This window comes from Heptranchias perlo, chromosome 31 (genome assembly GCF_035084215.1).
Source record: "Heptranchias perlo isolate sHepPer1 chromosome 31, sHepPer1.hap1, whole genome shotgun sequence".
NCBI classification, from domain to species: domain Eukaryota; kingdom Metazoa; phylum Chordata; class Chondrichthyes; order Hexanchiformes; family Hexanchidae; genus Heptranchias; species Heptranchias perlo.
This window is the reverse complement of record NC_090355.1, coordinates 34,458,671-34,471,570: the sequence shown is the minus strand read 5'-3', so window position 1 is coordinate 34,471,570 and position 12,900 is coordinate 34,458,671. Positions and strand designations below refer to the sequence as shown.

Genomic DNA, 12,900 nt, shown 5'->3' with positions numbered 1-12,900 from the left:
ACTGGGGACCTATTTATTTTCATCGATCGCCCTTCCCCTCATGAAGGTACTGACTCCTCGCTGAGGGTACAGTTTCATGGGCCCCGCTCACCCTCTGATACCCTGCTGATGTGGCGATTATTCATGTGTGATAGCTCGACAGTGTCGCCAGGAGCCAGGGGAGGAGAACTTCACAGCTGAGCCCAATCCCGTCCACGCACCCACGTTGCTATGTAGTGCTGAGGAATGGGAGTCCAGGTCAGTTTTCCCCTCCCTAAACCAGAGGCACTAAGGCCAACTGGGATATTCCCAATGCCTCCTTGGTTGAGATCAGCACAGACCAGGGATCGAACCTGCAACATTCCTGTCCTGTATGGCTCAGTATCACACGGGGAAAGATGTGCTATCTTCAGGAATCTTGAGTAGGAAGATGAGTAGAGGCTGGGATTTGGACTGGAACGGTAGTGTGGTGGTTATGGTACTGGACTAACAACCCACTCTTCCTGTATCCTTCTATTCCTTTCTCCCTCATGTACACATCAAGCCTCCCCTTAAATACATCCATGCTATTCGCCTCAACTACTCATGTGGTAGCGATTCCATGTAGAAATTCCTCCTAAATTCTTTATTTGATCTATCAGTGCCTATCATATTTATGCCCCCTTGTTGTGGACTCACCCACAGGTGGAAACAGTTTTTTCACATCCACCCCATCGAACCCCTTCATAATTTTAAAGACCTCGATCAGGTCTCTTCTCCGTCTTCTCTTTTCCAGAGAAAATAGCCCCAGCCTGCTCAATCTCTCCTGATAGTTGCATCCTCTCAATTCTGGTAACATCCTTGAAATCTTTTCTGCACTTTCTCCAGAGCTTCAATATCCTGTCCGTAGTGAGAACAAATATGAAAAAAAATGCAGGGGGGGAAACTTCACAAAAATTTCAGAGGCTATCACTCCTGGTGCAGGTAAAATCCCACTGGGCAAGCATACAATGTTTAATATGAGGCAGCTCCATAAATTCACTGGTAAATGGTTTTAACCAAGCTTTGCAACCAGCTCAAAGGTTTTTTTTAATGAGTAATTGTCGGGATGCCAGCGTCACTGGCACGGCCGGCATTTATTGCCCATCCTTAGTTGCCCTGAATTGAGTGGCTTGCTAGGTCACTTCAGAGGGCAGTTAAGAGTCAACCACGTTGGCGTGGGACTGGAGTCAAGTATAGGCTCAGACCAGGTAAGGACGGCAGGTTTCCTTCTCTAAAAGGACATTGGTGAACCAGTTGGGTTTTTTATGACAATCCGACAGCTTCGTGGTCACTTTTACTGATCCCAGCTTTTTATACCCAGATTTTATATAACACTGTATTCAAATTTACAAACTGCCCACGGTGGGATTTGAACTCACGTTTTCTGGATTATTTGTCCAGGCCTCTGGATTACTAGTCCAGTAACATAAGCACTACGCTAACCGTTTGGTGTTTATGATGTGGAGATGCCGGTGATGGACTGGGGTGGACAAATGTAAGGAATCTTACAACACCAGGTTATAGTCCAACAGTTTTATTTGAAAATCACAAGCTTTCGGAGGCTTTCCTCCTTCGTCAGGTGAGTGTTTGTAAGTTGTACGGTCAGAGATCACAGCGTGTCTTGTTGCTTGGTAACTTGCTACTCGTCGACTCTGTTTCAAAGAATTACAAAGAATGTACAGCACCAAAACAGGCCATTCGGCCCAACAGGTCCATGCCAGTGTTCATGCTCCACACGAGCCGGCGTTTCCATGGCAACGACTAACTCTGCTTCCGTCCTTCAGGATCTGATTGAGCTGCGCCTGGTGAACTGCGAGAAGCTCTCGGCCAAGAGCCTACAGACTCTGAGCAACTTCCGCAGCACCTTGGTTTCCCTCAGCCTGTTTGGCTGCAAGAACATTTTTTACGAGGAGGAGAATCCTGGCGGCTGCGAGGGGGACAACGACAGCCTGCTGAACCCCACCCGCCAGGTCCTCGTCAGGGATTTCACCTTCACCGGCTTCCACCGGCTGTGCTTCCTCAACCTGGGTCACCTGACCGACGGAGTCAACGTGGACCAGCTCCTGCGGCCGCTGACCTCCCTCACCTCGCTCGACCTCTCCGGGATCCAGCTGAACGACATCCAGTTCCTGCTGCAGTGGCAGAAGCGGCTTGGGTCACTCGTGCTGTACAACATGGACCTCTCCGAGGAGCACATCTGGGTCCTCCTGCAGCTCACTAACCTCAGGTAGGGGGAACTGCTTCCGAGCCAGGGTCATGAGGTAGCTTGAGGTTCAGAATCTTATTTCCTTCCGCCCCCCCACCCCCCCTCCCATCTCAACAACAACAACTTGCATTTATATAGCGCCTTTAACGTAGTAAAACGTCCCAAGGCGCTTCACAGGAGCGATTATCAAACAAAATTTGACACCGAGCCACATAAGGAGATATTAGGACAGAGGGAGGTAGGTTTTAAGGAGCATCTCAAAGGAGGAGAGAGAGGTAGAGGGGCGGGAGGGTTTAGGGAGGGAATTCCAGAGCCTGGGGCCTAGGCAGCTGAAGGCACGGCCGCCAATGGTGGAGCGATGGAAATGGAGGGTGCGCAACAGGCCAGAATTGGAAGAATCTACTGTTGTTTTTGATGTATCTGAATACACACAGCACAAAAATCCTGCTGCACTCTTGCGCTATATATAAAAAGAAATATCTTTCTTCCACAGACATTTGGACATTTCCCGTGACAGAACTTCCAGTTTTTACAAATTCAAGCTGACCCGGAAGGTCCTCACTGCCTTCGCGCAGAACCTTAAAAACCTCGTCTCGTTGGACATCTCAGGTCACCTGATGCTGGATAACTCTGCGATCTCAAGTCACGATGAAGCCCTGGGCCCTGCGAGGTAAGGCCCGAGACCTAGCCAAATATCTACACGTCAAAGTACCTTTACTGATTATATTTCTACGCCCACTTTCAAATCTTTGACAAAAACCACGTAGCTTGTATTTATATATTGCCTTATAATGTCTTCAGAATGTTTCAAAGTGCTTCACAGCCAATGAATTGTTTTGAAGTGCAGTCACTTTTGCTATGTAGGCCAGCATGGCAGCCAATTTGCGCACAGCAGGATCCCACAAACAGCAATGAGATGAATGACTGGCTGATCTGCTTTTAGTGGTGTTGGTTTAGGGAGGAATATTGGCCAGGACACCGCGGAGAACTCCCTGCCCTTCTTCGAAATAGCTGCTCTGGGATCTTTTGAGGGCGCTTAAGAGGGCAGACGGGGCCTCGGTTTAATGTCTCATCCGAAAGACGGCACCTCTGACAGTGCAGTGCTCCCCCTTGGTACTGTACTGGGAGCGTCAGACTGGATTTTGTGCTCAAGTCTCTGGACTGGGATTTGAACCCATAACATTCTGACTCATATATCTTTATGACACATATCTTTATATAATCAGCTGATTTGTTCCTGCAGTATGTTCCAACCTTTGCACTTCTTTAGATGTTCTTGCTATGTTCCGTTTATTCTGCTTTACTATTTGTATTTTGAAAAATCACAAATAAGTTTAAAAAACATCAACCCTTCCTCTGTCAGCCGTGGCTCAGTTGCTCACACTCGCGCCTCTGAGTCAGAAGGTCGTGGGTTCAAGGTCACTCCAGGAGCTGAGTGCATTATCCAGGCTGACACTCTCGCCCAGTACTGAGGGAGTGCTGCACTGTCAGAGGTGCCATCCTTTGGATAAGAGGTTAAATGAGGCCCCGTTTCTTGTTGCAGCGGTTCAGATGGTTGTTGAAGATCCCATGGTACTATTGGAAGAAGAGCAGGGAATTCTCCCGGTTTCCCAGCCAGTATTCATCTTTGAACCAACAAAACCGTTTAATTGGTCTTCCATTTCTATGTGGGACTTTAAAACAACAACAACTTGCATTTATGTAGCGCCTTTAACGTAGTAAAACGTCCCAAGGCGTTTCACAGGAGTGTAATCGGACAAAAACTGACACCGAGCCAAAGAAGGAGACATTAGGACAGGTGAGGTTGGTTTTAAGGAGCGTCTTAAAGAAGGAGAGATTTAGGGAGGGAATTCCAGAACTTAGGGCCTAGACGGCTGAAGGCACGGCCGCCAATGGGGGGGGGGGTCACAAAGTATTTTGTTGTATGTGAAGTGCCTTGAGATGCTTCTAAGAGATGTGTGAAGGCCCTGGACCAGTTAACGCACTAATTTGCCTCACTTGCTTTTTGTGTTCAGTAACGAGCCACAGAAGAGCAGCATTGAACCATTCCGTACACTGAAGAGATCCTTTCAGTTCCTGGGACTGTTTGACACCACACTGTGTAATCTAACTCATATTCCTGCCTACAAGGTGAGTGAGACTGGCCGTTCCTCAGAATTTGCCTTGATAAGACGTGTGTGTGCGCATGTGTGTTTGTGTGCTTGCCTGCATGTATGTGTGTGCGCGTGTATGTGTGATCTATAATTGCTTAGAGCTGGAAGAGGACAATAGTAAGAGTTTTAGAGCATGTGTGCACGGTTTGGGTTTTCTATTTAGTTGACCTGCAGACTGAGGTACCAATTGTGCTACTGTTGCTAGATAACCGGTGAAGCAAATGAGGATCAAATCCTGAACGCTATAGAAGCTTACACTGAATATCGACCGGAGATTGCATCACGTGCAATAAACCACCTCTTCGATATCGCACGGATCGAACAGTGTGACCAGCCATTGCGTGCTTTACAGGTAAGGTTCAAAGGTCAAGAACAAGGAAGAGTCCAATGAACTGGGGCATGACGGTTTTAGAATAGAACTGAAACCTGCTTTAATAGAGTGAATGTAAAGGGATCACTGGCTCCTCCGGGAAAGTTACTGAACCGTGTACTGGATGCACTTTGTGACATTTCCTTTTACACCACCAGGGGCACTGTTGTCTTCCCTTCATGTAGTGCATTCTGGGTAGAATGACATTGGCCTACCCAAGTTATGCAGACTGTGTTGACACCACTGTGTCAGCCAATAAGTTGCACTGTGTCGGCCAATAAGTTGGGAGATTGGGGGGGGGGGAACTTACGGCAGGACTCACAGCGAACAGTGTATTTTACAGCAAACAAAGTCTATTTACTCAGCAGAGTCTGTTTAAACAGCACACTACAACAGTCTACAGAGTCTATTTAAAAAGAGTCTCTGCGAACTACAGCAAACGGAACTCATGACCGAAACTACAGCAACATCTCCCGATAATAGCAGGATTATTTCTCCAGCAAAATGCAGTGAGTGGAGGATAGTTATATACAAATTATGTGCGTAAAATCAATCCCAGTCACTTACAGCAGTGCGGGCTCCAGGTGTGATTGACGAGGGACTTACCCAATCATCTCCATTCTGGCCGGGAATAGTATTGTCACTATACGCAGCCCAAGTTGTGCTTTGTAGCTGTAAGGTCTCCACAGAAGTCTAGCTGTTTGTACAAATAATGAGAACTTTGGCTTCCAAACGTAACGATTTATCAATTCTTTATTAGTTACTTCTTTAAGTGAGCCAACTCTGGAGCGTTTTCAATAAGAACACTAGCTGGTCGCCAGGAGAAGGTTGGTGAGATAAAGGGAAAAAAAATAAATTACAACTTAAAACTTTCTCCACCCCCCCAAAACAAAACTTACCAGAAAAAGATAAAGTGGACTCATTTAGGAAACAGCCAGACGCTGTAAAGGGAAGATGGTGCAGTTAGTATTCTGGAGGGTTGAGATTAAAACCTTCATCCAAACCGAGCTTTGTGATCTTCTAAACAAAATTTACATTTTTTAGTGATCTCTTAAAATTAAAAAAAACAATTTACTGAGTAACTCAGGCGAAGTCCCACGGTGTAGGACATCACCAAGCTTGAAAAGAACGGAAGGAAAAGCAAAGTGAATCGGGAAGTAGTGATTAAGTGACACCAAGCTTTGCTTTTAACATCCTGTTGGGTATAGGAGGGAGGGAAGACTGAGGAAGGTAAGGAGTGCCAAGAGCTTTGAAATCCAAGGAAAGAATGAGTTAGAGAAGGAGATACAAACATAAGAAAAAGGACAGGAAAAGACCAGCTGGTCCATCGGGCCTGCCCTGTCCCTGCATGGTGAGGCTAGCACACACCATGACCCGCACTGTGCACAGTCCAGCAATCGCTTGGGAGAGCCACAGGATCAGAGAATACATCTTAGGCCAATTTAGGAAAAAACTTTAGGAAGTCCCTCTCCGACCCCCGAGTTGATCAAGCAAACTGCGGGAGACCACAATTGTGATGAGTGTGGGTCTCGATACAGAGAGGGTGCAGGGGGGGAAGGTGACGGGTGTAGGAGGAAGATGACAGTGTAGGACAGGGTATTTGCAGAGAGGAAATTTTAGAGAAGTGCTGACCATAGCGATATTGATAAAATAGAGAGAAGGAGACTGTTTTGTTTTAAAAATCTTTCCTTTTTCTTTTTTTGCAGCTGGTGATCTCTGCACTGAAATGTCACAAATTTGACAAAAGTGTTCAGGTAACAGGCAGCGCAGCACTTTTCTACCTGACGGGCTCGGACTACAGGCATGAGCAAAGCATCAAACTCCGCCGGCAGGTCATTCAGGTGGTACTGAATGGTATGGAGTCCTACCAGGAGGTGACGGTACGAATATACCAGTTCAACCCATAAGTGTCTGCTTTAAACTGTGGGCTACTTGAGTGGTTACTTTTTTAAAGGCCAGATATCGCTGCTCTGTTCAGGATCAATACATTTACATATTTAGTTTTTCAGTCATTGAAGGTTTATACAAGAAGAATAATGCAGCAGATTGATGGCCGCTATGACATTCTCCTAGCGGGCACCCCTGCTTCGACCCCCTTCCCACCCTGTGTCCTCATCCACACTCCCACCATCACGTCCTCTCTGAGCGCCATCATAACGCACTGACTTCATTTCAAAATCGCCATCCTTGTTTCAATTCCCTGCTCAGCCCTGCCTCACCCTACCTGAGTGATCTCTTGCTTCACACCCCTGGTGGTGCCCTCCTTCTAACACTGGACGGTTCCTCATCCCTCACTCCCTCCTCTCCTCAAACACTGGGTTTTTCCTCATCCCTCACTGCCTCCCCTCCTCTAACACTCGGCTTTTTCTCACCCTGGGCTGAGAGGTGACCCAATACAAGTCTTTAAAATTATGAAGGGGTTTGATAGGGTAGGTGTAGAGAAGATGTTTCCACTTGTGGGGGAGACTAAAACTAGAGGTCATAAATCTAAGATAGTCACTAATAAATCCAATAAGGAATTCAGGAGAAACTTCTTTACCCAGAGAGTGGTGAGAATGTGGAATTCGCTCCCACATGGAGTGGTTGAGGCGAATAGCATAGATGCATTTAAGGGGAAGCTATATATGTACATGAGGGAGAGAGAATAGAAGGATATGTTGATAGGGTGAGATGAAGTAGGGAGGGAGGAGGCTTGTGTGCAGCATAAACACCGGCATAGACCAGTTGGGCCGAATAGAATCATAGAAGTTTACAACATGGAAACAGGCCCTTCGGCCCAACATGTCCATGTCGCCCAGTTTATACCACTACGCTAGTCCCAGTTGCCTGCACTTGGCCCATATCCCTCTATACCCATCTTAATAGAATGGCCTGTTTCTGTGCTGTAAATTCTACGTGAGACCCCTTCTCCTGACTTCTCACTCTCGGTTCCTTCCTGGAGACGCAGGTGCAACGGAACTGCTGCTTGACACTCTGTAACTTCAGTATTCCAGAGGAACTGGAGTTCCAGTACCGGCGGGTCAACGAGCTGCTCCTCAGTATCCTCAACCAGACACGGCAGGACGAGTCCATCCAGCGCATAGCGGTGCATCTTTGCAACGCACTGGTCTGCCAAGTTGACAATGACCACAAGGAAGCGGTGGGAAAAATGGGCTTCGTCACGGTAAGTGTGGTAACGATTCGGTGCCATTGCATCACTGTCGTTGCAACATGCTCGTAACTCCTCTTGTGAAGTGTGGTGAAGAAAAATGGATACAAATAGCACATTCCAGAGTGACCTCTCCGTTCATTCACTGTACAGAAACCCAAGTATGAAACATAATCACAAGAAGAAAGAAAGACGTTGCATTTATATAGCGCCTTTCACGACCTCAGGACATCCCAAAGTGCTTTACAACCAATTGAGTACTTTTGACGTGTCGTCATTGTTGTAATGTAGGAAACGTGACAGACAATTTGAGCACAGCAAGGTCCCACAAATAGCAATGGGATAATGACCAGATAATCCAGTTTTTAGTGGTGTTGGTTGAGATTTAAATATTAGCCAGGGCTCCGGGGAGCACTCCCCTGCTCTTCTTCGAAATACTGTCAGTGGATCTTTTAAACCCACACAAGAGGACATGCGGGGCCTCGTTTTAACATCTCATCCGAAAGACGGCACCTCCGACAGTGCAGCACTCCCTCGGTACTGGCACTGGAATGTCAGCCTGGATTTTGTGCTCAAGTCTCTGGAGTGAGATCAAGCTCATAGCATTGATCTGGACAAGAAAATTAATTTGGCCAATCCTAGCTCATCCATCCCAAAAAACTCTACGCTCTTCCCGTCACACCATCCAACTGTTTTTGAAATGATTCCGTGATTTTCTTTTGTGTCCACTCCCTTACCCAGAGTCCATTCTATATGTTGGCCACACTTTCATGTGATAAACCTCCTGACATTAGTCCTAAATTTGCCTTTTACTGCTTTGAACCTGTGCCCCTTCTCCTTCTGTCACAGTCTTTTTTTTTATTCATTCATGGGATGTGGGTGTCGCTGGCAAGGCCAGCATTTATTGCCCATCCCTGATTGCCCTTGAGAAGGTGGTGGTGAGCCACCTTCTTGAACCGCTGCAGTCCGTGTGGTGAAGGTTCTCCCACAGTGCTGTTAGATAGGGAGTTCCAGGATTTTGACCCAGCGATGATGAAGGAACGGCCGATATATTTCCAAGTCAGGATGGTGTGTGACTTGGAGGGGAACATGCAGGTGGTGGTGTTCCCATGCGCATGCTGTCCTTGTCCTTCTAGGTGGTAGAGGTCGCGGGTTTGGGAGGTGCTGTCAGAGAAGCCTTGGCGAGTTGCTGCAGTACACCTTGTAGATGGTATACACTGCAGCCATGGTGCGCCGATGGTGGAGGGAGTGAACGTTTACGGTGGTGGACGGGATGCCAATCAAGTGGGCTGCTTTGTCCTGGATGGTGTCGAGCTTTTTGAGTGTTGTTGGAGCTGTACTCATCCAGGCAAGTGGAGAGTATTCCATCACACTCCTGACTTGTGCCTTGTAGATGGTGGAAAGGCTTTGGGGAGTCAGGAGGTGAGTCATTCGCCGCAGAATACCCAGCCTCTGACCTGCTCTTGTAGCCACAGTATTTATGTGGCTGGTCCAGTTTAGTTTCTGGTCAATGGTGAAGCCCAGGATGTTGAGGGTGGGGGATTCGGTGATGGTAATGCCGTTGAATGTCAAGGGGAGCTGGTTAGATTCTCTCTTGTTGGAGATGGTCGTTGCCTGGCACTTGTCTGGCGTGAATGTTACTTGCCACTTATCAGCCCAAGCTTGGATGTTGTCCAGGTCTTGCTGCATGCGGGCACGGACTGCTTCATTATCTGTGGGGTTGTGAATTGAACTGAACACTGCAATCATCAGCGAACATCCACACTTCTGATCTTATGATGGAGGGAAGTCTAGCTTGAGGTTGTGCCTTTTACGTACGTTTTACTCCTTCTACCAGGTCACCTCTTAGTTGCCTCTTTTCGAGGCTTACTTAATATTGTTGGGAGGGGGTGGTGGTGCTTGAGGTTACAGGACCTATTGGAGAGGGCGAGCGTGGATGGGCCGGCTGGTCTTTTCTCGCGTTTCTTTTTGTTCAATTGTAATGCTGAATAGCCAAAAATTTATTAAGTCTATCCTCATAACTAACTCAGTAAGTATCAGCCTCCTTTGAAGCTGGTTATTTGCAAGCTGTTCTTCAAACACGAGCTGTTTCAGCAGGAACGGTATAGGGCGCTCCCGCTGGTCAGACCTGTTGAACAATGTGGGGGGGGGTTTTATAGAACATCCGCAAAAATATCTGCTTCGCAGTAGAAAATAGAGTGAGAAGCACGTGTGCAGATGTGTTTTATATCAGACCTCCTGGAACATGCCTCTGACCTGTTTTAATCTGTATCTTGTTCCAGACAATGTTAAAGTTGATTCAGAAGAAACTGGCCGACAAAGTGGTAAGTTTTAAGAAAAGAAAGAACTTGCATTTATATAGTGCCTTTCATGCCCTCAAGTCGTCCCAAAGTGCTTTACAATCAATGAAATACTTTTGAAGTATAGTCACTGTTGTAATGTAGGAAACACTGTGGCCAATTTACGCACAGCAAGGTCCCACAAACATATAATGACCAGATAATCTGGTCTAGGGATGTTGGTTGAGGGGTAAATATTGGCCAGGGCACCGGGGAGAACTCCTCTGCTCTTCTTCGAATAAGGCCGTGGGATCTTTTACGTCCACCTGAGAGGGTAGACGGGGCCTCAATTTAATTTCTCATCCGAAAGATGGCACCTCCGAAAGTGCAGCACTCCCTCAGTACTGGCACTGGGAGTGTCAGCCTGGATTATGGGCTCAAGTCTCTGGAGTGGGACTTGAACCCACGACCTTCAGACTCAGAGGCGAGAGTGCTACTCAGTGAGCCACGGCTGAAAATTGTGTTCTTTCTCCCCGAAAAGTTCTCACCTCCTCCGGAAGGTTCTGGCAGTAACCTGGGGTTTCTTGGGCACTGCCAGTGTTCCAGTACCTTGCCCAAGTGGCCGTGAGGCCAAAAAGTGAGCGTGGGCCAGTTACCCAGTGGTGCCCTCGTGGGTAAAGGGACTGTCCAGGACAGTGTTGGCTGTGCAGACCAGGAGGCCACAAGTTGGTTTCCCAGATTGCACGGTGGTAGCTGACCTAAGCCGGGACCAGTAGTTCAGATGCTACAATTGACCTCGGTATCCCAGAGCTAGTTACGTCGAAACTACAGCACCGAAACGGGCCATTTGGCCCAACTGTTCTATGCCGGTGTTTATGCTCCACATAAGCCTCCTCCCTCCCTACTTCATCTCACTGCATCAACATATCCTTCTATTCCTTTCTCCCTCATGTGTTTATCTAGCTTCCCCATAAATGCATCTATGTTATTTGCCTCAACTACACCTTGTGGGAGCGAGTTCCACATTCTCACCACTTTCTGGGTAAAGAAGTTTCTCCTATTTGCGACTATCTAATATTTATGACCTCTAGTTTTGGACTCCTCCACAAGTGGAAACATTTTCTCTACGTCCGGGGGGGGGAAATATTGTCCATTGTCCATGCTCCTGATTCCCGCTGGAAAGTGCACACTTCTGGTCGTTGCCTGAAGACAGTATGGGGCTCAGCTATTATCCCCCTCCCCACAGTTGACACTTACTGTCCAAGCTCACAGGCCACTTGGGCATTGAATTCGGTCACAAATTCATGAGAAAACTGGGGGCAAAATTATTGTTTCCAGTATGTTTTTCTATGACTTTATTTTGCTTTCACCTCCCGAGTCCACTACTCAAATCACAAGTGACCTGTTTCTTTCTGTCCTAAAAACAGAAAATGCTGGAATCACTCAGCAGGTCAGGCCGCATCTGTGGAGAGAGAAACAGAGTTAACGTTTCAGGTTGATGACCTTTCATCAGTTCTCCTGAGGAAAGGTCATTGACCTAAAACTCTGTTTCTCTCTCCACAGATCCTGCTGAGTGTTACCAGCATTTTCTGTATTTATTTCAAATTTCCAGCAGTATTTTGATTTTATTTCTGTCCTATACGCATCTAACGCATTGTTCAGTGCATCTGTAAGCTAGAACTTGAGTGAGAAACATTTCTAACATATCCCCCATCTCCCTCTTTCTTTCTCTGGGCAGTGCGACCAGGTAATGGAGTTTTCTTGGAGTGCGCTGTGGAACATTACAGATGAGACTCCCGATAACTGCGAGATGTTCCTAAACTGCAATGGAATGAAGCTGTTTCTCGAGTGTTTGAATGTAAGTTTCTCCTTGGAGCGTGTACCCTGTTTTTACATGTACAATATGCATTTAGGAAAAACATCATTCAATTGTCAGACATGGCTGGTTGTGTTCTGTACAATTTTCATTTACCTGTATGCTGTGGGAGCCCAGCTGTGGTTGGCTCTGGGAGCCCAGATGTGATTGGTACAGGTTGTGGGAGCCCAGTTGTGGTTGGTGCAGGCTGTGATTGGCTATGAGATTCTAGTTGTGGTTGGTGCAGGCAAGGGGAGCCCAGCTGTGGTTGGCTGTGAGTGTCCAGACGTGGTTGTTGCAGTCTATTGGAGCCCAGCTGTGGGAGTCCAGCTGTGGTTGGTAGAGTCTGTGGGAGACCAGCTGCAGATGGCTGCAGACTGTGGGGGGCAGCTGTGGATGGTGCAGTCAGTGGGTGTCCAGCTGTGGTTGGCTTCAGGCTGTGGGTGTCCAACTGTGGTTGGCTGCAGGCTGTGGGTGTCCAGCTGTGGTTGGTGCAGACCGTGGGGGTCCAGCTGTGTTAAGTGCAGTCTGTTGGAGTCCAGCTGAAGACAAGGCTGAAGCGTTTGCAACCATCTTCAGCCAGAAGTGCCGAGTGGATGATCCATCTCGGCCTCCTGCCGATAGCCCCACCATCACTGAAGCCAGTCTTCAGCCAATTCGATTCACTCCACGTGATATCAAGAACCGGCTGAGTGCACTGGACACAGCAAAGGCTATGGACCCCGACAACATCCCGGCTGTAGTGCTGAAGACTTGTGCTCCAGAACTAGCCACGCCTCTAGCCAAACTGTTCCAGTACAGCTACAACACTGGCATGTACCCGACAATGTGGAAAATTGCCCAGGTATGTCCTGTCCACAAAAAGCAGGACAAATCCAATCCGGCCAAT

General features: G+C 47.5%; 1 protein-coding gene across 2 annotated transcripts in view; it reads left to right on the top strand.

Annotated features, from left to right (window-relative positions):
* zer1 (zyg-11 related, cell cycle regulator) overlaps positions 1 to 12,900 on the top strand; it is a 33,330-nt gene that overhangs the window by 7,360 nt on the left and 13,070 nt on the right. For both annotated transcript variants that reach the window (XM_067969957.1, XM_067969958.1), the window contains exons 4-11: positions 1,785 to 2,227; positions 2,700 to 2,876; positions 4,222 to 4,336; positions 4,565 to 4,711; positions 6,436 to 6,609; positions 7,677 to 7,892; positions 10,160 to 10,201; positions 11,895 to 12,014. In XM_067969957.1, coding sequence (XP_067826058.1) covers positions 1,785 to 2,227; positions 2,700 to 2,876; positions 4,222 to 4,336; positions 4,565 to 4,711; positions 6,436 to 6,609; positions 7,677 to 7,892; positions 10,160 to 10,201; positions 11,895 to 12,014 — 1,434 coding nt within the window. The remainder of the gene's footprint in view (positions 1 to 1,784; positions 2,228 to 2,699; positions 2,877 to 4,221; positions 4,337 to 4,564; positions 4,712 to 6,435; positions 6,610 to 7,676; positions 7,893 to 10,159; positions 10,202 to 11,894; positions 12,015 to 12,900) is intronic.